The sequence below is a fragment of the Mauremys reevesii genome, linkage group 22, assembly GCF_016161935.1.
Source record: "Mauremys reevesii isolate NIE-2019 linkage group 22, ASM1616193v1, whole genome shotgun sequence".
In the NCBI taxonomy this organism is placed as follows: domain Eukaryota; kingdom Metazoa; phylum Chordata; order Testudines; family Geoemydidae; genus Mauremys; species Mauremys reevesii.
In genome coordinates, this window is record NC_052644.1 from 23,695,250 (window position 1) to 23,723,032 (window position 27,783).

The following is a 27,783-nucleotide window of genomic DNA, read 5'->3' on the forward strand; positions in this document are numbered from 1 at the left end:
GCAGCACCTGGCGCAACGGTCTGGGGGTCTGTACGGTGAGGGGTGACGGACAGGAGGGGGCCCTGCAAGAAGTGGGGGCACAGGAAGGAGGGGAGCTGTTTGGCACTGGGGCCTGCAGGAAGTGGGGGCACAGGAAGGAGGGGAGCTGTTTGGCACTGGGGGCCTGCAGGAAGTGGGGGCACAGGAAGGAGGGGAGCTGTTGGGCGCAGGGGCCTGCAGGAAGTGGGGGTCACAGGAAGGAGGGGGAGCTGTTCGGCACGGGGGGCCAGCAGGAAGTGGGGCGCACAGGAAGGCGGGGGAGCTGTTGGGCCCAGGGGGGCCTGGGGGACGTGGGGGGCATAGGAAGGAGGGGGAGCTGTTTGGCGCAGGGGCCTGCAGGAAGTGGGGCACAGGAAGGAGGGAGAGCTGTTGGGCGCAGGGGGCCTGCAGGAAGTGGGGCTACAGGAAGGAGGGGAGCTGTTGGGCGCAGGGGGGCCTGCAGGAAGTGGGGCTCACAGGAAGGAGGGGGAGCTGTTTGGCGCAGGGGAACAGGAAGGAGGGGAGCTGTTCGGCACAGGGGGCCTGCGGGAAGTGGGGTCACAGGACGGAGGGGGAGCTGTTGGGCGCAGGGGGGCCTGCGGGAAGTGGGGGTCACAGCAAGGAGGGGAGCTGTTGGGCGCAGGGGCCTGCGGGAAGTGGGGTCACAGGAAGGAGGGGGAGCTGTTGGGCGCAGGGGGGCCTGCAGGAAGTGGGCTCACAGGAAGGAGGGGGAGCTGTTTGGCACAGGGGGGAACAGGAAGGAGGGGAGCTGTTGGGCGCAGGGGCCTGCGGGAAGTGGGGTCACAGGAAGGAGGGGAGCTGTTCGGGGGCCTGCAGGAAGTGGGGGCACAGGAAGGAGGGGAGCTGTTGGGCGCAGGGGCCTGCAGGAAGTGGGGTCACAGGAAGGAGGGGAGCTGTTGGGCACGGGGGCCTGCAGGAAGTGGGGGGCACAGGAAGGAGGGGGAGCTGTTGGGCGCAGGGGGGCCTGCAGGAAGTGGGCTCACAGGAAGGAGGGGGAGCTGTTTAGCACAGGGTGGAACAGGAAGGAGGGGGAGCTGTTCGGCGCAGGGGGGAACAGGAAGGAGGGGGAGCTGTTCGGCGCAGGGGGGCCTGCAGGAAGTGGGGGGCTGTTCGGCGCAGGGGGGCACAGTTAAGAGACGGGGGGTCTCCCCGAGACGAGCGGAACCGACAGATTTTTATTCTAACCCTGGATATAAAACGTCTGGCGCGAGCCCCAGCGCGGCCCGAAGCCCCACGGCCCCGGGGGAGCCCAGGACCCCTGGAGTGGGGAGCAGAACAGGGACCCTCCACCACCACCCCTGTGTGCCCCACCGGGGGGGGGGGGCACTGGCTGGGCTCAGGTCCCCCCAGCCACCTCCCTCCCTGGGCCGGTCCTGTCATGGGGAAGGGGGACCGGGGGACCCCAAAAATCGGGGCAGGGGAACAGGCTGAAGTCTGGATCCCTTCTGATAGGGGGGCCCCACGCAATCCAGGCTCCGAAGAGACCAATCAGAGGCAAAGGGGGAGGGGGGGCTACCAAGACACAGCAGCCAATCAGTGGAGGTGCCAGGCAAGCCCCTCCCCCCTGCAGTCCCAGGTTTTGGGGGGGGGCACGGCCGTCCATGCTGCCCCCCCCACCCCGCTCCATGGGGCTCAGAGAAGCAGCTTCCCGTTGCGATGGATCTTGAGGATGCGGCCGAGCCGCTGCTTAGCCGTGGCCAGCCCCTTCTTGGGGCGCTTTCCTGGGGGGCAGAGCGGAGGGTTAGGGGAGTGGGGCGGATCCCTCCCCTACCCCCAGGAGATACCAACAGCCCCACTGTGGAACCCAGGCATCCTGGCTCCCAGGCCCCCTGCTCTAACCACCAGCCCCCACTCCCCTCCCAGAGAGTGACAAGGAACCCAGGCGTCCTGGCTCCCAGCCCCCCCCTGCTCTAACCACCAGCCCCCACTGCCTTCCCAGAGCCAGGGAGAGAACCCAGGAGTCCTGGCTCCCAGCCCCCCGCCCTAACCACCAGCCCCCACTCCCCTCCCAGAGAGTGGCAAGGAACCCAGGTGTCCTGGCTCCCAGCCCCCCCCGCTCTAACCACCAGCCCCCACTCCCCTCCCAGAGATTGGCAAGGAACCCAGGCGTCCTGGCCCCAGCCTTACCCTGAGCGGGCGGGGTGCCGGGGGCGCCGGCGGAGGGGCGGCGCTGGGACAGGAAGACGCCGGGGGCCATGGGGGTGGTGCCGCGGCTGAGCTGGGCCATGCCGAAGACGCTGGGCCGGGCCGTGTACTCGTGGTCGGCCAGGCTGCCGGCGTAGGGCTCTGCCTTGGGCTCGGGAGTGGGGGGCACCCCGGGGGCGCCGTCCGGTACAGCAGGAGCCTCCGGCTCTGGTTCCGGCTCCGGCTCTAGTTCCGGCTCTGGCTCCGGGTCCGGTTCCGGCTCCGGCTCCTTCGGGGACGGGGACGGGGCCCTCCGCTTGGCCTGGCTCTTCCGCCGCTGCAGACGCTGGTGTTCCTGGGGAGGAGCGTGGGGGTGGGGAGAGGGACAGCGGCGTGCCCCCCGCCTGTCCCCGCAACAGTGCCCCCCATGGCACGGTGCCCCCCAGCAGCCCCCCGCCTGTCCCTGCAACAGTGCCCCCCATGGCACGGTGCCCCCCAGCAGCCCCCCGCCTGTCCCTGCAACAGTGCCCCCCACCTGCCCCCCACGGCACGGTGCCCCCAGCAGCCCCGCCTGCCCACTACCGTCCCTGCAACAGTGCCCCCACCTGCCCCCACGGCACGGTGCCCCCAGCAGCCCCCGCCTGTCCCTGCAACAGTGCCCCCCACCTGCCCCCCATGGCACAGTGCCCCCCAGCAGCCCCCCGCCTGCCCACTAACGTCCCTGCAACAGTGCCCCCCACCTGCCCCCCCACGGCACGGTGCCCCCTAGTCAGGGCCAGCTCTAGGTTTTTTGCCACCCCCAGCGCAGGGCTCTCTCTCCCCACACACACACCCGCACCCCCTGCCACCCCAGCCCTAGGCTCCCCCCCCCCGTGCTGACTCCGCCCACTCCCCCCTCACCTCCAGCCGGTCCGGCGCTGGCCGGGTCAGGATAAGCAGCCCAGGGTCCCTCCAGCTGGGGCTCCCGCCTCCAGAACCGTCTAGGACCCGGGGGGGCTGAGGAGCCGGGAGACGCCCCGGCAGGGGGCTGAGGAGCCGGGAGACCCCCCTGGCAAGGGGCTGAGGAGCCCCCCAGAGAGCAGGACACGGGCCCCACCCGGCAGTGCCCCACCCTCCATGGCCCCGCCGCCGCCGCTGCTCGTGGCCGCCCTGCGCAGGCCCTGGCCGGCTCGGGCCGCTTCGCCCAGCCCCGGCTGCGGCACTGGGGGGCGGCTGCCCTGCGGCACCTGCCGGCGGCTCCATGTGCCCCACGGGCGGCCCCAGCCTGAGTGTCCCGCGCCGAGCCTGCCCGGCCTGGCCACGAGGTGCGGGCGCTGCTCCCCAGGGCGCCCCCCAGGCACCGCGCGCTGCTGCCGCCAGGGCCGGCTCGAGGCTTCCCCCGCCCCCAGCACGCGCCGGCCCTGCCCAGCCCCCGCCCTCAGCACGCGCCGGCCCTGCCCAGCCCCCGCCCCCAGCACGCGCGGGCCGCCCAGCCCCCGCCTCGCGGGGCCGTTACCTGCTGAGCCAGCTTGGCCGCGGCAGCCGCCAGCCCCGTCTCCACGGACGCCACTCGGGTCCCCTCCCGCACGGGCCGGTCCTGGCGGGGCAGCGTCGGGGTCACCCGGGCTGTGGGGGGAGCAGAGAGGGAACCACAGAGTCCTCGGCCTGGCTGGTAACCGGGCCCCCCCCTCCCCTCCCAGAGCTGGGAGAGAACCCAGGAGTCTGGGCTCCCAACCCCCCTGCTCTAACCACCAGCCCCCACTCCCCTCCCAGAGCCGGGAGAGAACCCAGGAGTCCGGGCTCCCAGCCCCCTCAGCCCCACCAGCCCCCACTCCCCTCCCAGAGCTGGGAGAGAACCCAGGAGTCTGGGCTCCCAACCCCCCTGCTCTAACCACCAGCCCCCCCTCCCCTCCCAGAGCTGGGGACAGAACCCAGGAGTCCGGGCTCCCAGCCCCCTCAGCCCCACCAGCCCCCCCTCCCCTCCCAGAGCCAGGGAGGGAACCCAGGAGTCCGGGCTCCCAGCCCCCTCAGCCCCACCAGCCCCCCCTCCCCTCCCAGAGCCGGGGAGGGAACCCAGGAGTCCGGGCTCCCAGCCCCACCCTGCTGTAACCACCAGCCCAGACCCCCGGACTCCTGGGTTCCATTACCTTTCGGGCTCCAGGGGGCGTCATCTGTACATTTCTTCTTCTTTGGTAGCGATTTCAAGGCTGGGTCGTCCTCATCAGACTCGAGAGAGGGGTAAACTGTGGGGTGGGGTGGGGTGGGGGGGCAGGGGGTAAGTTGGGGGGCCCCCATGCCCCTGACCCAACCAGCCCCCCGCCCAGGGGCCAGATGGGAGCCAGCACCCCACAGAGGGGCCAGGCCCCTGCCCCATTCCCTGCCCTCCAGCCAGCCAGTCCCTGCCCTGGGGCCGGGTGGGAGCCAGCGCCCCCCAGAGGGGCCAGGCCCCTGCCCCATTCCCTGCCCCCCAGAGCCAGCCAGTCCCCGCCCTGGGGCCGGGTGGGAGCCGGCGCCCCCCAGAGGGGCCAGGCCCCTGCCCCATTCCCTGCCCCCCAGAGCCAGCCAGTCCCTGCCCTGGGGCCGGATGGGAGCCGGCGCCCCCCAGAGGGGCCAGGCCCCAGCCCCAATCCCAGCCCCCCAGAGCCAGTCCCTGCCCTGGGGCCGGATGGCAGCCGGCGCCCCCCAGAGGGGCCAGGCCCCTGCCCCATTCCCTGCCCCCCAGAGCCAGCCAGTCCCTGCCCTGGGGCCGGGTGGGAGCCGGCGCCCCCCAGAGGGGCCAGGCCCCTGCCCCATTCCCTGCCCCCCAGAGCCAGCCAGTCCCTGCCCTGGGGCCGGATGGGAGCCGGCGCCCCCCAGAGGGGCCAGGCCCCTGCCCCATTCCCGCCCCCCGGCCTGGCACTCACTGAACTCGGCGTCCTTGAAGCAGGCGCCCAGGCTCTCCTGCTCGTCCAGGCTGCCCGTCTCGCCCTCGCTGTCCGTGCTGTGGGCGGCCGCCCGCGTCGGGGCTCTGCGGCGCGGGCGCTTGGTGCCCGAGCCGCCCGCCCAGCCGCGCTCGTGGCCCGGGACCCACCAGGCCGGGCGGCTGGGCGAGGAGCCGGCGGCCTGCAGGTTGGCCATGCAGAGCATGCCCTGGATCGCCTCCTGCGTGCTGGGCGAGGCCGGCGCGTCGCTGGGGGGGCAGCGGGGTTAGGGGGGGCGGGATCCCCTGCCCCCTGGCGGGGGGCCCTGGGACCCCCTCCCCTGCTGCCCCCCGGCGCAGCGCCCCTCGGCACCTTCCTCCCGGCGCAGCCCTCCCCCGGCGCAGCGCCCCAGCACAGCGCCTCAGCCTCACCCAGCCCCCTTCCCTCCCGGCGCAGCGCCCCGCCACACCCCCCCTCCAGGCACAGCACACCCCGATGACCCCCAGCAATGCCCAGCACCCTCCCCACTGAGCTCCCCAGCATGGTGCCCCATGACACCCCTACCCCTTCCCCACCCAGCCCATCTCACCTCAGCTCCTCGTAGTGGGGCCCCCCGACCTGGCGACTGGCCTTGAGCAGGTCGAGGATCCCGGCCGCGCTGCCCCCCGGCCCCAGCCCCTCGTCCCCCGAGCCCCCCTCGTCCTCCGTGGTGTAATCCTCCTGGGGGGAGAGAGACGTGGGGCGCCCGCCGCCAGCCCCCTGCTGCCAGCCCCCCACGGCCCTCTGCTCCCAGCCCTCCCAGCCCCTGCTGCCAGCCCCCACGGCCCAGCCCCACGGCCCTCTGCTCCCAGCCCTCCCAGCCCCTGCTGCCAGCCCCCACGGCCCAGCCCCAGCCCCTCACGGCTCTCTGCTCCCAGCCCCCACGGCCCAGCCCCAGCCCCTCCCAGCCCCCTGCTGCCAGCCCCACGGCCCTCTGCTCCCAGCCCTCCCAGCCCCCTGCTGCCAGCCCCACGGCCCAGCCCCAGCCCTCACGGCTCTCTGCTCCCAGCCCCACGGCCCAGCCCCAGCCCTCCCAGCCCCTGCTGCCAGCCCCACGGCCCTCTGCTCCCAGCCCCTCCCAGCCCCTGCTGCCAGCCCCCACGGCCCTCTGCTCCCAGCCCCTCACGGCTCTCTGCTCCCAGCCCCCACGGCCCTCTGCTCCCAACCCCACAGGGCTCAGCCCTCCACATCTCCTACTGCCAGCCCCTCACAGCTCTCTGCTCCCAGCCCCCACGGCCCTCTGCTCCCAACCCCGCACGGCCCTCTGCTCCCAACCCCACAGGGCTCAGCCCTCCACATCTCCTACTGCCAGCCCCTCACGGCTCTCTGCTCCCAGCCCCCTCACGGCTCTCTGCTCCCAACCCCCTCACGGCCCTCTGCTCCCACCCCCACCGGGCGCAGCCCTCCACATCTCCTACTGCCAGCCTCACAGCTCTCTGCTCCCAGCCCCCACGGCCCTCTGCTCCCAACCCCACGGCCCTCTGCTCCCAACCCCACGGCCCTCTGCTCCCAACCCCACAGGGCTCAGCCCTCCACATCTCCTACTGCCAGCCCCTCACGGCTCTCGGCTCCCAGCCCCCCATGTCCGGCTGCCCCGCCCCCGCGGCCCAGCCCCAGGCCCCCTCAGCTCTCTGCTCCCAGCCCCACTTCTCCTGCTGCCAGCCCCAGCTGGCTCAGCCCCCCACAGCCCTCTGGTGCCAGCCCCCCACGGCCCTCTGCTCCCAGCCCCTCCCAGCCCCTGCTGCCAGCCCCCACGGCCCAGCCCCACGGCCCTCTGCTCCCAGCCCTCCCAGCCCCTGCTGCCAGCCCCACGGCCCAGCCCCTCACGGCTCTCTGCTCCCCGCCCCCCAGGTCCTGCTGCCAGCCCCCCACGGCCCAGCCCCAGGCCCCCACGGCTCTCTGCTCCCAGCCCCACATGTCCTGCTCCCCGCCCCCATGGCTCAGCCCCACAGCCCTCTGCTGCCAGCCCCACGGCCCAGCCCCCACGGCCCCTGCTCCCAGCCCCTCACGACCCCCTGCTCCCAGCCCCCAATAGCCCCGTTTACCTCAATGTCGAACTCGACCTCCCCAGGCTCCCGCACGCGGTTGGGGTCAGAGCAGGGTTTGGCCCTTGGCAGCTTCCTGGGGAATTCTGGGAAAGAGAACGGAGACCCCTCACCCACCGGCCCCTCCCCAACAGCCCGGGGCAGAGCCCTCCCACCGGCCCTCCCCACCGGCCCCGGGGCAGAGCCCTCCCCAACGGCCCCGGGGGGGGCAGGGCCCCTCACCCCCCGGCTCCTCCCCCACCGTCCCCTCCCCCCACGGCCCCTCCCCCAATGGCCCCGGGGGGGGCAGAGCCCCTCACCCACCGGCCCCTCCCCCAACGGCCCCGGGGCAGAGCCCTCACCCACCGGCCCTCACCCACCGGCCCCAGGGGCAGAGCCCCTCCCCCAACGGCCCCTCACCCACCGGCCCCAGGGGCAGAGCCCTCACCCAACGGCCCCGGGGGGACAGAGCCCTCCCCAACGGCCCCTCCCCAACGGCCCCGGGGGCAGAGCTCCTCCCAACGGCCCTCCCCAACAGCCCCGGGGGCAGAGCCCTCCCAACGGCCCTCCCCAACGGCCCCGGGGGCAGAGACCTCCCCAACAGCCCCGGGGGGGGGCAGAGCCCCGCCCCCACCGGCCCCTCCCCACCGGCCCGGGGCAGAGCCCTCCCCACCGGCCCTCCCCCAACGGCCCGGGGCAGAGCCCCTCCCCACCGGCCCTCCCAACGGCCCGGGGCAGAGCCCTCCCAACGGCCCTCCCCAACGGCCCCGGGGGCAGGGCCCTCACCCACCGGCTCCTCCCCAACGGCCCGGGGCAGGGCCCCTCACCCACCGGCCCTCCCCAACGGCCCCGGGGGCAGGGCCCTCACCCACCGGCCCTCCCCAACGGCCTCGGGGCAGAGCCCCTCCCCCACCGGCCCCTCCCCCAACGGCCCCGGGGGGGGGCAGAGCCCCTCACCCACCGGCCCCGGGGCAGAGCCCTCCCCAACGGCCCTCCCCCAAAGGCCCGGGGGCAGAGCCTCACCCACCGGCCCCTCACCCACCGGCCCCGGGGCAGCCCCTCACCCAACGGCCCCGGGGGACAGAGCCTCACCCAACGGCCCTCCCCAACGGCCCCGGGGCAGAGCTCCTCCCAACGGCCCCTCCCCCAACGGCCCCGGGGGCAGAGACCCTCCCAACGGCCCCGGGGAGGGGCAGAGCCCTCCCCAACGGCCCCGGGGGCAGAGCCCTCACCCAACGGCCTGCGGGGGCAGGGGCAGAGCCCTCACCCAATGGCCTGCGGGGCAGAGCCGGGGGACCTCCTGGCCAGTCTCCGGGGGGGCGCTGGGCCCCGCCGGTCCTTGCGGGTTGGTGCCTCATCGATCTGCAAATCCTCCTCCGAGTCCAGGTCCAGCCCCGGGGCGCCCGGGGAGCTGGGGGGCGACGGGGAGCGGGACGGGCGGGGGCGGCGGGAGCCCCTGGTCTGCCTCGGCCTGCGGGGGGGGAGCGGGTCAGACCCCTGGCCGGCCCCCCGAAAGCCCCCCAGCTACCCCCGCAGCGCCCAGCCGCCCCGCAGCGCCCCAGCTCCCGCCCCACCCCGGCCGGCCCCGAGCCCCCGCAGCACCCCAGCCCCGAGCCCCCGCAGCGCCCCAGCTCCTGCCCCACCCCGGCCGGCCCCGAGCCCCCGCAGCGCCCCAGCCCCAGCTACCCCCACAGTGCCCCCAGCTCCCGCCCCACCCCGGCCGGCCCCGAGAGCCCCCAGCTACCCCCACAGCGCCCCAGCTCCGCCCCACCCCAGCCGGCCCCGAGCCCCCGCAGCGCCCCAGCTCCCGCCCCACCCCAGCCGGCCCCGAGAGCCCGCAGCGCCCCAGCCCCAGCTACCCCGCAGCACCCCAGCTCCCGCCCCACCCCGGCTGGCCCCGAGAGCCCCGCAGCGCCCCAGCTCCCGCCCCACCCCTGGCCGGCCCCCGAGAGCCCCGCAGCACCCCAGCTCCCCACCCCGGCAGGCCCCTGAGAGCCCCGCAGCGCCCCAGCCCCAGCTACCCCACAGTGCCCCCAGCTCCCGCCCCACCCCTGGCCGGCCCCGAGCCCCCGCAGCGCCCCAGCCCCCAGCTACCCCCACAGTGCCCCCAGCTCCCGCCCCACCCCGGCCGGCCCCGAGCCCCGCAGCGCCCCAGCTCCCGCGCCCCACCCCGGCCGGCCCCTGAGAGCCCCCGCAGCGCCCAGCCCCCAGCTACCCCCACAGTGCCCCCAGCTCCTGCAGCCCCGCCACCCCCAGCTCCCCTGCCGCCCGCAGCCCCCAGCACCCCTGCCATCCCGCAGCCCCAGCGCCCCTGCTGGCCCGCAGCCCCCAGCTCCCGCCCCAGCGCCCCTGCCAGCCCACAGCTCCCGCCCCAGCGCCCCTGCCAGCCCACAGCCCCCAGCTCCCCGCCCGGCCCCAAGAGCCCCCGCAGCCCCCAGCTCCCCTGCAGCCCCACCGCCCCAGCACCCCGCCGCCCCAGCTCCCCTGCAGCTCTGCAGCCCCACAGCGCCCCGCCCCACAGCGCCCCCTGCCAGCCCACAGCCCCACAGCTCCCGCCCCGCTCCCTGCTGGCCCGCAGCCCCACAGCCCCACAGCTCCCGCCCCGCAGCACACTCTGCCACCCTGCAGCCCCTCTGCCGGCCCGCAGCCCCACAGCTCCCCACCCCGCAGCCCCCTGGCCCGCAGAGCCCCCTGCCAGCCCACAGCCCGCCTTGCCGGCCCGCAGCGCCCCAGCTCCCCGCCCCACAGAGCCCCCTGCCAGCCCCAGCCCCAGCCCCGCTCCCCACCCTGTAGCGCCCCCTGCCCAGCCCCGACTCGCCCCACTCACCGCACGGGCCGGCCATCGGCCAGCACCAAGGTGAGCTCCCCTTCGGCCAGCTCCGAATCCACGTCCGTCTCCTCCAGGCTGGAGCTGGGAACATCAAACTGTGAAAGGGGGGGGGGGGGGTCAGCAAACGGGGATTGCGGCTGAGGAGCTGCAGCCACCTCTAGGGTGGAGCCGCTAGGAACAGCTGCACGTAACACTGGCAAGGAGATACAAGTATTCTGATTTCCAGGGGACAGCAACCCCTGCTCAGCCCTTCTCCCCCCCCCGGCACCCTCCAGCCCCCTGCCCAGCCCCTCTGCCCCACGGCACCCCCCAGCCCCCGCCCCCAGCAGTCACCTCCTCCGCCGGGGGGCTCTCGCTGCTTTCCAGCGTCGGCAGCTCCGCGCACGGGTCCAGCAGCTCCAAGTCCAGCCTCGTGGGGGCGGCGGCAGCTGGGCCCTCGCGCCCCTTCCGGCCTCCCCTGCGGCCCGGCTCCTGGGGGCTCTGGTCCCCCCTCCTGGCGCCGGGCGGGGGGGCCCGCTGCACCCCGAAGGGGCTGCCCGTCTTCCCGATGTTCTGCTGAAAGATATCCTGGGAGGGCTTCAATCCCCCGCCCCGGCCCTGCCTGCTGGGAGAGCCCCCCCCTCCCGCCCCCCACCGCGCCCCTACCCCGCAGTGCCCCCCACCACCTCCAGTGCCCGGCCCTGCCTGGCCCCCAATCCGCAGTGCCCCACCACCCCCAGTGCCCGGCCCCACCCGGCACCCACCCCGCAGTGCCCCCCACCACCTCCAGTGCCCGGCCCTGCCTGGCCCCCAACCCGCAGTGCCCCCCACCACCTCCAGTGCCCGGCCCCGCCCGGCACCCACCCCGCACTGCCCCCCACCACCTCCAGTGCCCGGCCCCGCCCGGCCCCCACCCCGCAGTGCCCCCCCCACCTCCAGTGCCCAGCCTCCACCCCCAGTACCCGGCCCTGCCCGGCCCCCACCCGCAGTGCCCCCACCACCACCAGTGCCCAGCCTCCACCCCAGTGCCCGGCCCTGCCCCCCACCACCTCCAGTGCCCAGCCTCCGACCCCAGTGCCCGGCCCCGCCCGGCCCCTACCCCGCAGTGCCCCCCACCACCTCCAGTGCCCAGCCCCTCCCGGCACCCACCCCGCAGTGCCCCCCACCACCTCCAGTGCCCGGCCCCGCCCGCACCCACCCCGCAGTGCCCCCACCACCTCCAGTGCCCGGCCTCCGACCCCAGTGCCCGGCCCTGCCTGGCACCCAACCCGCAGTGCCCCCCACCACCTCCAGTGCCCGGCCTCCGACCCCAGTGCCCGGCCCTGCCTGGCACCCAACCCGCAGTGCCCCCACCCCAGCCCGGCCCCTGCCCCTGTGCCCGGCCCTGCCTGGCCCCACCCCGCAGTGCCCCCACCACCTCCAGTGCCCGGCCCCGCCTCCAGTCCCTGGCCCTGCCCCCACCCTGCAGTGCCCCCGGCCCCGCCCCAGTGCCCGCCCGGCCCCCACCCCCAGTCCCGGCCCTACCCGGCCCCACCCCCAGTGCCCCCTCCCACTGCCTGGCCCCGCCCCAGTCCCCAGTCCTGCCCGGCCCCCACCCCCCAGTGCCCCCACAGTGCCTGGCCCCCACCCCAGTCCCCACCCCACAGTGCCCCCACCACCCCCAGAGCCCGGCCCCAGCCCCCAGCCCACAGTGCCCCATGGCCCGGCCCCGCCCCAGTCTCCAGTCCCACCTGCCAGGGGAGAGCCCCTGCCCCCCCAGCGCCCAGTCCTGGATGCCAGGGGAGAGTGCCCCCTGCCCCGCCCCCCGGTGCCCGGGCTGCCCCGCACCTCGACCAGGCGGATTTCCTTGGCCAGGTCTTTGATGAGCTGCGCAGGACGCACGGTGCCGGGGATTTCGTCCTCGTGCTCCTCCAGGACCTGGGGGAAGGGGGAGGGTCACGGGGGGCTCCGGCGCTTGGGAGGCCCGAAGCCCCGTGCGGATCTGAGAGCCCGGCTCCAGCCCCCCTCTCTGCCCCTCCGCAGCCGGGGGAAGGGCTCCTGGCATGGGCGGGCGCGGGGGGGGGTCCCCATGGGAATTCGGGGGGGGCTGTGAGTCGAGCTAACGCAGTCGAGTTACGGTCGTGGAACAGACGCAGCCCAGAGCAGGCGCCTCTGTAAGGCCAACGCCCCCCCCCCAGCCCCGAGATGCGGCTGACGCTGGGGTGGGGCGCGACGGCTCCTCGTCCCGCAGCGTCCTCCTCCCTCCGGCGAATCGATCGCTCCCGGCCCCCGGAGCGGAGCCACTTGCCTCTCTGCGGGTCCAGGCGCGGAAGGCCGTGTTCAGAGCTTTCGCTCCATGGACCAGGTAGGCAGCCGGGTGTCGGCGGTTCTCCCGCAGGCCTGGGGGGGCGAGAGGCACAGGTAGGGCTCAGAGGATGGACACGCCCCCCGCCCCCCGGCCCCTCTCACCTCCGACGCCCCCCTGGCTCCGCTCACCTCGGAAGATGTCCAGGAGGTGTTTGCCGACGTACCAGCAGATGGTTTCAAAGTTGGGAAATCTGAAGAGATCGGCCGTGCTCAGGCGCTTCTCGATCTCATAGGCCCTGCCGGGGGAGACAACCGAGCTGGGTTGGGCCGGGGCAGCTCAGGGCCGGCTCGCCCGGCGCTGAGATGCAGCCACCTCTGGGGCGGGGCAGCTGGGAACAGCCGCACAGAACGCCGCATGGGGAGGGCTCGCTCAGCGCTGAGGTGCAGCCACCTCTGGGGCGGGGCAGCTGGGAACAGCCGCACAGAACGCCGCATGGGGAGGGCTCGCCTGGCGCTGAGATGCAGCCACCTCTGGGGCGGGGCAGCTGGGAACAGCTGCACACAACGCAGCAGGGGGGGCTCGCCTGGCACTGAGATGCAGCCACCTCTGGCGGGGCAGCTGGGAACAGCCGCACACAACGCAGCCTGGGGACGGCTGTCCCATTTGTCCCTACTGAGCCACCATGGGCCCTTTCCCAGAGCGCTTTGCACCAAGCCCACCCCCCTGGGCAGGGCTGGGGGTCTCGGGCGCCCCCGACACTCACTTGAGCTGCATCTCGATGTTGAGGCTGTGCAGGAAGTTGCCCCCGAAAGCCAGGCAGTCGACGGGGGTCAGCACCGCGTGGATCCAGCCTGGGGGCAGAGCGGGGTCAGACTCCAGGGGAACCCGTGGGGCGACGGGGGGTCGGGGACCCGCAGGTACGGGAGCAGGAGGGGGGCAGGTACCCGTGGGGATGAAGGGGGCTCGGGGGTGCCCGCAGGGGGCAGGAAGAGGGTATCCGCGGGGGGAGGAAGGGAGATACCCACAGGGAGAGGGGGCAGCGGGTGCCTGTGGGGAGCAGGGGTACCCGCGGGGATGACGAGCGTCTGGCCCTGGCGCAGGGGGCACCAGTAGCAGTGGGGGAGAGAGGAGCTGGGCGGTGCCCGGGGGGGGCCGGGAGGGGCCCGGGGGGCCCGCAGGGAGGGGCCGGGTACCCGTGGGGATGAAGAGCGTCGGGCCCTGGCGCAGGGGGCACCGGTAGCAGTGGGGGAGAGAGGAGCTGGGTGGTGCCCGCGGGGCACGGGGCCCGTGGGGGCAGGGCCGGGTGCCGTGGGGATGAAGAGCGTCTGGCCCTGGCGCAGGGGCACCGGTTGCAGTGGGGGAGAGGAGCTGGGCGGTGCCCGCGGGGGGCCGGGAGGGGCCCGGGGGGCCCGCAGGGAGGGGCCGGGTACCCGTGGGGATGAAGAGCGTCTGGCCCTGGCGCAGGGGGCACCGGTAGCAGTGGGGGAGAGAGGAGCTGGGTGGTGCCCACGGGGGGCACGGGGGGCCCGTGGGGGCAGTGGGGGCCGGGTACCCGTGGGGATGAAGAGCGTCTGGCCCTGGCGCAGGGGGCACCGGTAGCAGTGGGGGAGAGAGGAGATGGCCGGTGCCCGCGGGGGGCCGGGAGGGGCCCGTGGTGGGGGCCAGGGGGTGCCCGGCGGTGCCAGGGTACCCGTGGGGATGAAGAGCGTCTGGCCCTGGCGCAGGGGGCACCGGTAGCAGTGGGGAGAGAGGAGCTGGGCGGCCTGGGGCCGGGAGGGGGGGGGCCCGCAGGGGAGGGCCGGGTACCCGTGGGGATGAAGAGCGTCTGGCCCTGGCGCAGGGGGCACCGGTAGCAGTGGGGGAGAGAGGAGCTGGGCGGTGCCCGGGGCCGAGGCGGGGGCCCGCAGGGGCCGGGTACCCGTGGGGATGAAGAGCGTCTGGCCCTGGCGCAGGGGCACCGTAGCAGTGGGGAGAGAGGAGATGGCCGGGGGCCGGGAGGGGCCCGGGGGGCCCGCAGGGAGGGGCCGGGTACCCGTGGGGATGAAGAGCGTCTGGCCCTGGCGCAGGGGGCACCGGTAGCAGTGGGGGAGAGAGGAGCTGGGCGGTGCCCGCGGGGGGCCGGGAGGGGCCCGGGGGGCCCGCAGGGAGGGGCCGGGTACCCGTGGGGATGAAGAGCGTCTGGCCCTGGCGCAGGGGGCACCGGTAGCAGTGGGGGACAGAGGAGCTGGGCGGTGCCCGCGGGGGGCCCGCAGGGAGGGGCCGGGTACCCGTGGGGATGAAGAGCGTCTGGCCCTGGCGCAGGGGGCACCGGTAGCAGTGCTCAGCCTGGTCCCCGAAGAACGTCTCGCTCTGGTTGGACGAGCTGCTCCAGGCCTCGAACCGGGCCAGGTTGGCCGGGCTCGGCCGCACCAGGTAGAAAATCTTCTCGCCCTGGGGGGGACGGGACAGTGAGTGGGGGGCTCCCCGCGCCCGCCCCCCCCGCCCCGCCCGGCGCCCGGCCGTACCCACAGCACGTGGTACCACACGGAGGTGCCCCCGAAGTCGATGTGGAAGTCGGTGTAGCTGCCCTGCGTGCCCATCAGGCAGTACTTCTGCACGCTCGGCCGCTCGAACACCGACTCGCCCGGCCACAGGTTCTCCACCCACGACAGCTTCCGCACGATCTTCGGGGTCTCCACCAGGTTCGACAGCCTGGGGGGCAGAGCCGTCAGCCGCGGGACCCCGGCGTCCGGGAGAGGGGCCCGGCTACCCACCTGCGGGACCCCGGCGTCCGGGAGAGGGGCCCGGCTACCCGCCTGCGGGACCCCGGCATCCGGGAGAGGGGCCCGGCTACCCGCCTGCGTCCGGAAGGGGGCCCAGCAACCCCCCTGCAGGACCCCGGCACCCGGGAAGGGGGGCCCAGCTACCCCCTTGTGGGACCCGGCGCCCGGGAGAGGGGCCCAGCTACCCCCCTGCGTCCGGGAGGCGGGCCCAGCTACCCCCCTGCAGGACCCCAGCGTCCGGGAGGGGGGCCAGCTACCCCCCTGCGGGACCCCGGCGCCCGGGAAGGGGGGCCCAGCAACCCGCCTGCGTCCGGGAGGGGGGCCCGGCTATCCGCCCGCGGGACCCTGGCGTCCAGGAAGGGGACCTGGCTACCTGCCTGCGGGACCCCAGAATCCGGGAGGGGGGCCCAGGTACCCGCCTGCGGGACCCCGGCGCCCGGGAGGGGGGCCCAGGTACCCGCCTGCGGGACCCCGGCGCCCGGGAGGGGGGCCCGGCCGTCAGACCGCAGCCAAAGGAACCGCGGGATGTTGGGGGGCACAGAACGGGGCAGGTGGAGGGTGCATCTCAGGGACCCAGGAGTCCGGGAGCTACGACAGATAATACGCTCTCCCCTGGCTTCCCCCCCCGGCCCCCCCGGCCCCCGCTGACCGGCTCTCGGAGAACTCCAGGCTGATGACGTTCAGCACCTTGTCCCGCCGGGCGGCGCCGAAGTAGCTGACGAAGTCGCCCAGGCGCATGCGGAGGTCGGCCTGGCGGCTCACGTCGATCACGTCGATCTCTCTGTCGGGCCCTGGGGGGCGCAGGGTGAGAGTGACCGGCCCCCCGCCAGCTGTGGGTCCCCCAACCCCCCCACTGCCCCCCTCTGGCCCCGACCCCCCCTGCCAGCTGTGGGCTCCCTGCGGCCCCCCAATCCCGCCACAGCCTCCTGACCCCACCCCCACACAGCCCCGCCCCCCACTATCCCCTGTGGCCCCTGACCCGCCCCTGCCAGCTATGGGCCCCCACCACCCCCATGACTCCCCTACCGTCCCCACAGCCCTCTGACCCCCCCGCTGCCCGCCCCGCAGCCCCCGCCCCGCCCCCCCGGCAGCAGTTCCCAGCGCTGGCAGCCCCCCGGCCCGGCCTTACCCACGTGGTGCTCGATGTCGCGCACGGTGAAGGACGGCGGGGGCAGCGTCATGCCCAGCCCCTCCTTCTTCAGCACCAGGATGGGGACGCTGAAGCTGTTCTCCTCCAGGAACTCGACCGTCAGCTGCGCCCCGCTGGGCTTCAGGACCACCTCGTCCGCGCTGCCGGCGGGAGGGAGAGTCAGCGAGGTGCGGCCACCTCTGGGGCGGGGCGGGGCGGCTGGGAACAGCCCCACATAACACCGCACGGGGCCGGCTCTCCCGGCGCTGAGATGCGGCCAGCTCTGGGGCGGGGCGGCTGGGAACAGCCCCACATAACACCGCACGGGGCCGGCTCTCCCGGCGCTGAGATGCAGCCAGCTCTGGGGCGGGGCGGCTGGGAACAGCCCCACATAACACCGCACGGGGCCGGCTCTACCGGCGCTGAGATGCGACCACCTCTGGGGCGAGGCAGGGTGGCTGGGAACAGCCCCACATAACACCGCACGGGGCCGGCTCTCCCGGCGCTGAGATGCGGCCAGCTCTGGGGCGGGGCGGCTGGGAACAGCCCCACATAACACTGCAGGGGACGGCTCGCCCGGTGCGGACATGAGATTTAGGGACAGAGCTAGAAACAAAAACCCTGGGGCCAGGCGCTGACAACCTCAGAAACCTCCAAGAGCCCAGCACTGACTCCCAGCCCCCAAGCCCACCCCACTTCCCTGTGCCCAGCCCTGCCAGGGGAGAGTGCCCCCTAACCAACCCCACGTCCCACTCCCTGGTGCCCCCCAGCACCTGGCCCTACCATGGGAGAGTGCCCCCTAACCAGCCCCGTCCCCACTCCCGCGCCCCAGCGCCCGGCCCTGCCAGGGGAGAGTGCCCCCTAACCACCCCCCGTCCCACTCCCCCGTGCCCCCAGCGCCCGGCCCTGCCAGGTGAGAGTGCCCCCTAACCAGCCCCCCGTCCCACTCCCCGGAGCCCCCCAGCGCCCGGCCCTGCCAGGGGAGAGTGCCCCTAACCACCCCGTCCCACTCCCGGAGCCCCCAGCGCCCGGCCCTGCCAGGAGAGTGCCCCTAACCAGCCCCGTCCCACTCCCGGTGCCCCCCAGCGCCCGGCCCTGCCAGGGGAGAGTGCCCCTCAACCCAGCCCCACGTCCCACTCCCGGTGCCCCCAGCACCTGGCCCTGCCAGGAGAGTGCCCCTAACCAGCCCCACCGTCCCACTCCCCGGTGCCCCCCAGGGCCCCGCCCTGCCAGGGGAGAGTGCCCCTAACCAGCCCCTGTCCCACTCCCGGCGCCCCAGCGCCCAGCCCTGCCAGGAGAGTGCCCCTAACCAGCCCCATGTCTCACTCCCGGCGCCCCCCAGCGCCCGGCCCTTCCAGGGGAGAGTGCCCCCTAACCAGCCCCCCGTCCCACTCCCCGGCGCCCCCCAGCGCCCGGCCCTGCCAGGGGAGAGTGCCCCCTAACCAGCCCCCCGTCCCACTCCCCGGAGCCCCAGCGCCCGGCCCTGCCAGGAGAGTGCCCCTAACCACCCCGTCCCACTCCCGGTGCCCCCAGCGCCCGGCCCTGCCAGGAGAGTGCCCCTAACCACCCCGTCCCACTCCCGGTGCCCCCTGCGCCTGGCCCTGCCAGGGGAGAGTGCCCCCTAACCAGCCCCCCGTCCCACTCCCCAGTGCCCCCCAGCGCCCGGCCCTGCCAGGGAAGAGTGCCCCCTAACCAGCCCCCCGTCCCACTCCCCGGAGCCCCCAGTGCCCAGCCCTGCCAGGAGAGTGCCCCTCACCCAGTCCCCACGTCCCCACTCCTGGTGCCCCCAGCGCCCGGCCCTGCCAGGAGAGTGCCCCTAACCAGCCCCGTCCCACTCCCGGTGCCCCCAGCGCCCGGCCCTGCCAGGAGAGTGCCTCAACCAGCCCCACGTCCCACTCCCGGCGCCCCAGTGCCCAGCCCTGCCAGGGGAGAGTGCCCCCTAACCAGCCTCCCGTCCCACTCCCCGGCGCCCCCCAGCGCCCGGCCCTGCCAGGGGAGAGTGCCCCCTAACCAGCCCCCCCGTCCCACTCCCGGTGCCCCCAGTGCCCAGCCCTGCCAGGGGAGAGTGCCCCCTAACCAGCCCCCGTCCCAACTCCCGGTGCCCCCAGCGCCCGGCCCTGCCAGGGAAGAGTGCCCCCTAACCAGCCCGCTATGCCGGTGCCGCCCAGCCCTGCCAGGGGAGAGTGCCCCTCACCCAATCCCCACGTCCCACTCCCTGGTGCCCCCCAGCGCCCGGCCCTGCCAGGGGAGAGTGCCCCCTAACCAGCCTCCCGTCCCACTCCCCGGAGCCCCCCCGCGCCCGGCCCTGCCAGGAGAGTGCCCCTAACCAGCCCCGTCCCCACTCCCGGTGCCCCCAGCGCCCTGCCCTGCCAGGTGAGAGTGCCCCTCACCCAGTCCCCATGTCTCATTCCCCGGAGCCCCCCAGTGCCAAGCCCTGCCAGGGGAGAGTGCCCCTCACCCAGTCCCCACATCCCACTCCCCGGTGCCCCCCCGCGCCCGGCCCTGCCAGGAGAGTGCCCCTACCCAGTCCCCACATCCCACTCCCGGCGCCCCAGTGCCCAGCCCTGCCAGGGGAGAGTGCCCCCTAACCAGCCCCGTCCCACTCCCCGGCGCCCCCAGCGCCCGGCCCGGCCAGGAGAGTGCCCCTAACCAGCCCCGTCCCACTCCCCGGTGCCCCCCAGCGCCCGGCCCTGCCAGGGGAGAGTGCCCCTCACCCAGCCCCCTGGCACCTCCCAGCACCAGCCCACCCCGCCCCCTCCCCTGTGACTCTCACCTGGGGAACGTCCGGGTCTGAAGCTCCTTTATGAACTGGGCGCTGCCCGTCCGCACCGTGGCGCCCGCCTCTCGGCTCAGCCCCACGTCCTGCTGCCTCTGGGGCCCCCGGCGCCGCTTCACTGCGGGGGGCAGGCGACCCCGTCAAGGTGTGGGGGGCAGATCCCCTCCCCCCGCCCCCGCGACAGCCACCCCCCCCCCCCCCGCCTGAGGGGGCGGGTTCGGGTACTCACTGACGGAGGGGCCGTGCGCCAGCTGGCAGTTGGGGCAGTGATACAGGTCGATGTCAGCGGCCGCGTCCTCTTCCACCCCGACGCAGCTGGGGGAGAGAGAGTCGCTTACCCGGTGCCCCATTCCCGAGCCCCCCAGCGCCCCCCGGCGGGGACAGACCTGTCCCATTCCCCACCCCCCCGAACCAGCCAGCCAGCCAGGCCCAGCCCTGGTGGGACCAGCCAGCCCCCAGTGCCCCAGAGGCCAGGTCCTGCCCCATTCCCACCCCAACCAGCCAGCCCCAGCGCCCTAGGCGGGCAGACCTGCCCCATTCCCCACCCCGAGCCAGCCAGCCCCCAGCGCTGAGGCCGGGCCTGCCCCATTCCCACCCCACCCCGAGCCAGCCCCAGCGCCCGAGGGCCGGGCCCTGCCCCATTCCCACCCGAGCCAGCCCCAGCCCCCGAGGACCAGGCCCTGCCCCATTCCCCTCACCCCGAGCCAGCCCCCAGAGCCCCCAGAGGGGCCAGGCCCTGCCCCATTCCCCACCCTGAGCCAGCCCCCAGCACCCCTGAGGGGCCGGGCCCTGCCCCATTCCCACCCCTCACCCCGAGCCAGCCCCAGCCCCCCCGAGGGGCCGGGCCCGGCCCCATTCCCCACCCCGAGCCAGCCCCCCCAGCACCCCCCGAGGGGCCGGGCCCTGCCCCAGTCCCCACCCCGAGCCAGCCCCCCAGCGCCCCCCGAGGGGCCGGGCCCTGCCCCACCTGCCGTGGAACCAGTCCTGGCAGATGTCGCACTCGATCATGAAGCGGGTCACGTCGTAGGGCAGGCGGCACAGGCAGTAGACGGGCACCGAGGCCATGGCTGCCCCCAATAAACGACTGACGCCCCCTCAGGGCCCGCTACGGGCATTGGACACGGGGCCCTCCTCCCAGAGCCCGGCCCCCGGGGTGCCCCAAATCAGTCCTGACCCCCAAAAACTCTGGGCTCCCCTCGACACCCCTAAAGAGCAAGTGCCCCCCTCGTGGTGCCCCGCCCTGGGGCTGCTGACCCCCAAGCGAGCCTGAGCCCTGGGGGGGTCTCCCCTCCCCCTGCAGCCCCCGGGGGTCACCCCACACCCCCTCCCTCTGCCCTAGAGACGGGGGGCTCCCTCCCGCCCACCTGCACCCCAGGGGGGTCTCCCCGCCTCCCGCTCCCCTCCCCCACCCAACGGGGGGGGCTCCCCGCCTCCCGCTCCCCTCCCCCGCCCAACGGGGGGGTCTCCCCGCCTCCCGCTCCCAACGGGGGGGGCTCCCCGCCTCCCAGGCCCCGCGGGGGGGGTCTCTCCAGGCCCGGTCCGGTCACGCTCGGCCTGGCCAGGCCCCAGGATCCTGCTCCGGCCTCCCAATAAAGTTTATTCAAAACACGGGGAGGGGCCCCGGCGCCATCTTGGGAGCGGCCCAGGCCGCGGCCGGGCGTCGCGGCCATCTTGGGAGTGGCCTGGCGGGGGGTGGGGGGTGCGGAAGCCATGTTTGCCCGGCCGGGCCCATCCGCCATCTTGAGTGTGGCATCGATCACGGGCCAGGGAGCGGCGCCCATCTGCGGAGTGGCGGCCGTGCCGCCGCGGGACGCACGGGCCAGCCGGAGAGCAGCCTTCGCACTGAGCCATCTTGGGAGTGGCGAAGGGCAACGTCCCTGGCTGGCGGCCATGTTGGGGAGAGACCAGGACGAAGACGCCATCTTGAGAGTGGCACAAAACACAGTCAGGCCCTGACACCGGGCAGGCGCGAGCTCGGGAGATTCAGGCCTCGGGCCAACACAGCCCCCAGGGCGAGACTGGCCCCCGTGATGCCCCGTAGCTGTCGTCGCCATCTTGGGAGTGGCACCAGCCCTCCCCAAGGTGTGAGGCCCTGGTCCCCATCTTGGGTGTGGCATGTGGCCACTTGTGTGTCTGCCAGAAAACCCAGGAGTCCTGCCCCCCCCCCACCACCAGCCCCCACTCCCCTCCCAGATCTGGGAGAACCCAGGCGTCCTGGCCCCCAAGCCCCCACTCCTCCCAGACCTGGGAGAACCCAGGCGTCCTGGCCCCAGCCCCCTCCTCCCAGACCTGGGAGAACCCAGGCGTCCTGGCCCCCAGCCCCCTACCTTCAGTTGTTGCTCAGAAAAACAATCCAGCTCAGCTGCGGTTTACTAAAAGAATAGACTTTTATTAAGTACTGTAAGTCTCTCTCCTCGATCACAGATGACCGTAGCACACGTCCAGATCCACCCAAGCGAAACATATTCCCAAAGACGTCACCCCTGCCGGCTTCGCCTCCGCCACGCAGCCTTCCCCCGCATCCCCACTACTGCCAATTTCCCTCCCGAAGCGGGACCCGTCCCAACTTACATGGATAAACTAGGGAGCAAGTTGTGGGATCTGGGGCTAGCGGGACAACAGGGTTTTTATAGTCATAGGGCTGAGGTGCAAGGGAAGTAGAGGTAACATTTATCCGTCCACTAATAAACACGTGTCAGTAGCTTTAAAGAAAAGAGGGCGGGGGGATTTAAATGAGAAGATTAGTAACAACAAAACCCATGACATTTCTTACTTGGATTTTTTCCCCCTTGTAAATATCACACACAACTGTAAATTGACAAGATGGCAAGGAAGAAAATAACCAGACTGCTCATTTCAGTGAAAGATACTTTGGGGTTTAAACAAAACAAAAAACCCCAAAACCTGGGTTCTTATGCTAAAAGCATTTTAAAAGTTGGGGAGAGAAAATATATGGATAGATAGATATGGTTACAAAAACCGGAAGCTTCAGGGTTATTTGAAGGATTGGGGGGGGGGGGGCGCAAAGTGGGGAAAGGAAAGTCAGCTGGTTTACAATTTAAGAACCAAAAAAAATACGATTGAGACTTTTGAGGTTTGCTTCAAAAAATCTCACTAGTCATTAGCTTCTATCCAGAAAAGCATCTAGCAACATAGAAGTGCTATGACTATCATCAAAAAGGTGTATGCCCCAGGTGAGGCAATAGATAGAGGGGGTGCATGGAGATGGATGGATGGATAGAGGGGGTGGATGAGGATGGAAAGATGGATAGATAGATAGATCACTAGGGTACATGGAGATGGATGGATGGATAGAGGGGGTGGATGAGGAAGGATGGATGGATAGATAGATAGATCGCTAGGGTACATGGAGATGGATGACAGATTTGGTTTATGGGGATGGATAGATAGAAATAAAAGTATTTCAAAATTGGAAGAGGGGAAGTTCTTAACATCAACAAAAACTATTTAAAGCAGCCCTTACCCATAAATAGCAGTATAAACCCAAAGGATTTTCTACCCTGCAGGCAGGGCAATGGGGTCTGATTTTAAAAAGTTAAATTAAATCGACAGCAAAGGAAATGAACAGGAGAAAGACGCCCGGGAGCAGGCGGCCAGGGGAACAGAAAGGGGACCAGGCCTATTTAGCAGAAATACAGGTCAGGAAAGAGCCAGCGCCCAGACCTGGCTCTACTGAATTCTGCTAACTAGATTAAAACTGAAACACCAGGATTGCTCATTGCTTCTCACGTGCGGCTGGGGGAGCAGCGCCAGCTAATCTGAGCGCAGATTCCCTGATGCTGGGGCCGGAGCTCTGCCGTCAGACTTTATATTTGCTTCCAGGCCGGCCTGAGACAGTTACAGCCCGCGGCCTGAGCGATTTCCCCAGGCCGGCCACAAACAATTCCCGAGGATGGGAGAAAATTCTTTCTCCTTGGTGGAGGTCGAATGAACATTCAAGAGAACGTGGTCGGGGGCAGGTTTCTGACACACAACAGGGGACACAAAGAGAAGACTGAGAAATCCATGTGTGAGTTAATACGATTCACACACGCACGGTTTAAAAACCAAAGACAAGGAGGAGGGGGAAAATAATGTCTGAGTGGCTAGCTTACACCATCAGCCAGTTGATTTAGTGGCCAAAGGTAGGAAGTCAGTAGCCACACCTGGCCCAGGGCAGGCAGGCTGGCTGGCTTAAAAGTCAAGAGAACTGCAGGTGGGTTGGTTCAAACTTCTTTGTGTTTTTTGTTCTCTTTTAAAGCTTTGGTCAGCAAGAAAACGAAAGTGAAACCCTCCCTTCAGCGTGTGCGTCGTCTGCAGGGCATCGCTGGATCGGAGCAGAAAGCAGGAATCCGGGAGCGGAAGGTTCATTCAGATGCTGCTGCCAAGGGTCCAATGCAAGCGCTTCTGTCTGGCTTCCCTCGCTGGCAGCGCGATTTCAGCTGCCCAGATTCAATACACAAGAGCTGTCATGGGCCGGATCCCCACCTGGGGCACATGGGTGTAACTCCACTGCAGTCAGTGCGGCCAGACCCCCACTGGGGTCCATCAGCCACAGCTCCATTGGGTCAATGGGGCCAGACCCCCACTGGGGTCAATGGGCCATAGCTCCATTGGGTCAGTGGGGGCAGACCCACAGCTGGCGTCAATGGGCCGTAGCTCCATGGAGTCAATGGGCCGTAGCTCAGCTGGGTCAATGGGGCCAGACCCACAGCTGGCGTCAATGGGCCGCAGCTCCATGGAGTCAATGGGCCGTAGCACCGCTGGGTCAATGGGGCCAGACCCACAGCTGGCGTCAATTGGCCGCAGCTCCATTGAGGTTAATGGGGCCAGGCCCCCAGATGGGGTCAATGGACCGCAGCTCCGGTAGGGCAGTGGGGCCATGCCCCCAGCTGTGGGAACCCCCAATTGACACCAGCAGAGAAAACAGGATCCATGCTAGTCAAAGTGTTTCACCTAGATAAGGGGGGAAAAGACCATGGAGGAATTTAGCAGCACAATCCCAAAGCCTCCAGTATGTTCCAGGTTCATATGAATGACCGGCCGAGCCGAGCTCCAGCACACGTTCACCAGTCAGTCCTGCAGCCAGCCTGATGGCTGAGAGAGAGGTGAGTCCTCCCAACTCCACTGCTCGCTTGCAGGGCTGACCCTGGGAGGAAATACCTCTCCTCCTGCCTTTGCTTCCATCGCCCTCGGCTGCCAGACATGACACCCGCAGCAAGCCAAGCGCATGCTTCAGCCAACAGCAATTTCCCACCCACACAACTCTGGGCTTTGATGGGTTTGTCTGGGGCTTTTCCACCTTCCCTGAAGCAGCTGGGACCAGCCCCGGCTGGAGATGGGACCCTGGATGAGGCGCTCGGAGCTGCTGAGCATCGACAGATTGGCCAGGGGGAAGTTTCATCTTCCGCTGCAGCCCAAGCCTGCTGGCATCATCTGGGCACGTCTCACCTAAATCGCTTCCCTGTGGCCCCTCACAACTGCTCTGTCTCCTTTAGTCCAACCGCCACCCTGGGGCTCAGCGAAACCGAACGTCCTGCCCTACGCAAGACTCGAGTTCTGGCCTTGGACACGGAAACAGGATCTTCCAGGCCACGAGCAAGGCCCCGGATTCTCCAAGGTGCCCGACTCCCCGGGCCGGGAGGGACCTCGAGAGGTCGTCCAGTCCAGCTCCCGGCACAGAGGCAGGAAGACCATCCCTGACGGGTGTGTCCGACCTGTCCTTAAAAACCTCCAGCGACAGGATTCCCGAATCATCTCCTCAGCTGTTCTTCAAGGAGCTAAGCCGAACAGTCCCTTCCTGGGTGGGGCAATCAAGGCTTCTTGAACACCAACGGTGAAAGAAAGGGATCTTCTTCCCTCCGGTCAGGTCTGCGGGGCACCTCGCGACATCAGGAAAGGCAGCGTGGGTGGGAACGGAGCCCCCGAAGCAGACGTGAAAGGGGTAAGGAAACTGGCCACGGTTTTCCAAAAGGGACGAGCGATTTCCAGCGCGGGGAATCTGCGATTCCGCCGAATGGTGCCGAGAAAGGGGCTTCTGCAAAGCCAACCGAGCCAGCGACCCCAACTCAGATCAGTTCACATCCCCCATCTGAGGTTGAGATTTGCGCTAGTTTTATTTCCAGTGTAAATCTAAAAGGTGACTCTCCGCCGATCTAGTCAAGGCCGCTACACCGCTGCCAGGCAGGATGCTTATCTCGGTGTCTTTATGTCACCTGGTGAGGGGCATAAACAGTCTCACCTGGATGGGAAGACCCCAAGAGCTGGAGAACGGGCCACCTCAATTGGGAGTTCGTCCCAGCTGTTAATCACCTGACGGTGATTGGTCCCTTGTTTTCAATTTGTATTGGTCGGGCTTCAGCCTCCTGCCACTTGCTTTGCCGTTAGCCTGTCTCCACCAGACTAGAGAGCCCTGCAGTACCGTGACTGACAAAGATTCTCCAGCAGAATCCAGTCCCCTCTCGATCTCCTTCTGAACGCAGCGGGCCGCTCACGCCTCTCAACTCATTTCCACAGCTCTTCTCCACACCCCAGAGCGTCTCCGTGTTTAAAATCTCTGGGACGGCAAAAACTACAAATCTTCCGAAGCACCAATGACTGGTGGATGCGTTTCAGAACTTCCCCCTGAGAGTTTAGCGGAGGGAGTTCGGGAGGCTGTGATTTCGGGTTTAGTTTTCTGGATTTCAGAGGAGAAAAAATGGCTGCACTGAATTGGGATGAGCTCTGTAAAATGCCGAGGGCCCTTAAAATCATCTCCCGCCCCCCCACCCCCTGAAAAGGGGGCATTATTCCAGCAATAAAAGTGATTGCAACTCCAGGCGTCTGTCCCTAAAGATTCCCAACCCCAAACACTTCAGATTAACTCCTTCGCCATTCGCAGACGTGGCCGATTGTCTGCAGACATTCAGAGACACCTGACCTGAAGCCTGACTTTGAAACACGGCTCAAGTAATAAAAACCTACAGGGTGACGCCTGTCGACAAGCTGCCTCGGGTGGGCAGGCGTCTTCCGAGTGCTGGATTCGGAATTGGCCTCGGTTCGAAAGCTCAAGTATCAGAGTCCGGAGTCTTTGCTGGCGGATCAGTCAGGTTCCTCCCATCCCCCCACCCCCAAGGCGGGGGAAAAATAATATATAAAGTTTGTCGAGATTTGGGCTGTTTCCTGCTCCCTCCCTGTTCCCCAAATCCCCACGTCTCTGTCTGGATCTGGGGGAATTCAAGCCTTCCCGTGCCGACAGGGGCGTGGATTGGTCAGGAGAGGAGCCGCACTGCCCAGTTTTTACACACTTTCGGGGGGCAGGATGGAAATTCACCACCAGCCCCCCTGCCTGTCGGGAGGGGATTAGGATAGTCCACAAAACCTTCAAATTTTCCACCCTCTACGGTACAGATTTTAATGGGACTTGAAGGGGTCCCCCCCCGCGCCAAATACATCCCCGATCAGTCAGCCTCCAAATCCCTGCATTCCCCTCCCATGGGACAGAAACCCTAACAGCCCCCCAGCCTGAAAATCCCTGCCCACCCCCCCCCACGGGCCACCAACCTGAACCCCTCCTCCACCCTCCATTGGCCAGCCCCACTGGGAACCGCGGCCGGGAGGGGGGACTCTGCGGAAGCGGGGGGGGGGCCTGTCTGGTTTCGGAGGGCCCCCCGACTGCCCCTACCCCCCTGGGTCCGACGTGGATGGCTCTGGAGCTGCGGCTCGGGACACGGTAATTCCTCCCCCCGAGATACGTAGTTTCCATATAGAATCTGTCTCTGTAAATATAATCTCTCTCTTCTGTCTGTACAAAGCACGGGCAGATTTCAGCCATCTGCCCCGAACTCGCCCCCGCGCCGCCCGAAACGAACACGGGCTGGGGGCATCTGCACCCGCCAAATATTGGGGAAATCCGCCTCCGTGACGTTTTGGGGCTCCACCCAGAGCAGCGAGGGGCACGACTGGTCCCCTGCTCGGCTGGCTGTGGGTGCCGGGGCACCCAGCACTGCAGGGCAGGGGACGCCACGACCCCTTAGCGGCCTGGCTTGAGCCTCCAGACGTCTCCCCACTCGCTTTTATTCATCCTGGCTGGCTTCCTTTTAACGGCTCCCCCTTTATTTAATAGCATTTCCCCCCCGCCCTGCTACAAGAGCCAGGGGAGGGGTATATAGAATATGTTAAAAACCATAGAAAACCGTCAACTCCCCACCCACAAATATTAAAATAAAAAAATAATAAAATACGCCATGTTGTGGAGCCGATTGGCATGATTGGGGGGGGAGGGGGTGTCAGGGCCAGGAGGGGGTGGGGAAACAGGTACAAATCCTCCCACAATGCACTGGGGTGCTGTGGGAGACCATCCCTTTAATTAGGGGATGATCCCCCATAATGCACTGGGGCACTGTAGGAGACCATCCCTTTAATTAGGGGACGATCCCCGACAATGCACTGGGGTGCTTTAGATTCCCCCACAATGCACTGGGGCGCTGTAGGAGACCATCCCTTTAATTAGGGGATGATCCCCCATATTGCACTGGGGCCCAGTAGGAGACCATCTCTTTAATTAGGGGATGATCCCCGACAATGTACTGGGGCGCTGTAGGAGACTATCCCTTTAATGAGGGAACAATCCCCCACAATGCACTGGGGTGCTGCAGGAGACCATCCCTTTAATTAGGGGACGATCCCCAACAATGCACTGGGGTGCTTTAGATTCCCCCACAATGCACTGGGGCGCTGTAGGAGACCATCCCTTTAATTAGGAGACGATCCCCCACAATGCACTGGGGCACTGTAGGAGACCATCCCTTTAATTAGGGGACGATCCCCCACAATGCACTGGGGCACTGTAGGACACCATCCCTTTAATTAGGGGACAAAACCCCACAATGCACTGGGGCTCTGCCTTTCCAACCCCCCTGTCCTCATGGTACCCT

At 69.9% G+C, this 27,783-nt stretch overlaps 1 protein-coding gene across 2 annotated transcripts; it reads right to left on the reverse strand.

Annotated features, from left to right (window-relative positions):
• Nucleotides 1-1,199: 1,199 nt before the first annotated feature.
• Nucleotides 1,200-19,982, reverse strand: PHF8 (PHD finger protein 8). Of its 2 annotated transcripts, none has more exons than XM_039510361.1 (21): nucleotides 19,836-19,982; nucleotides 19,098-19,183; nucleotides 18,866-18,986; nucleotides 16,093-16,253; nucleotides 15,613-15,754; nucleotides 14,706-14,892; nucleotides 14,469-14,631; nucleotides 12,965-13,052; nucleotides 12,390-12,496; nucleotides 12,202-12,293; nucleotides 11,742-11,831; nucleotides 10,269-10,490; nucleotides 9,933-10,030; nucleotides 8,407-8,576; nucleotides 7,127-7,212; nucleotides 5,632-5,762; nucleotides 5,046-5,311; nucleotides 4,290-4,385; nucleotides 3,659-3,768; nucleotides 2,167-2,518; nucleotides 1,200-1,760 (listed from the first exon to the last, which is right to left on the reverse strand). In XM_039510361.1, exons 1-21 carry the CDS (start codon nucleotides 19,931-19,933, stop codon nucleotides 1,672-1,674), a joined length of 2,955 nt encoding a protein of 984 aa, XP_039366295.1. In that variant the 5' UTR covers nucleotides 19,934-19,982; the 3' UTR covers nucleotides 1,200-1,671. The 2 variants fall into 2 exon arrangements, with proteins under 2 accessions (XP_039366295.1, XP_039366294.1); XM_039510360.1 differs by having other exon boundaries at nucleotides 10,269-10,502.
• Between the last annotated feature and the right edge of the window lie 7,801 nt (nucleotides 19,983-27,783).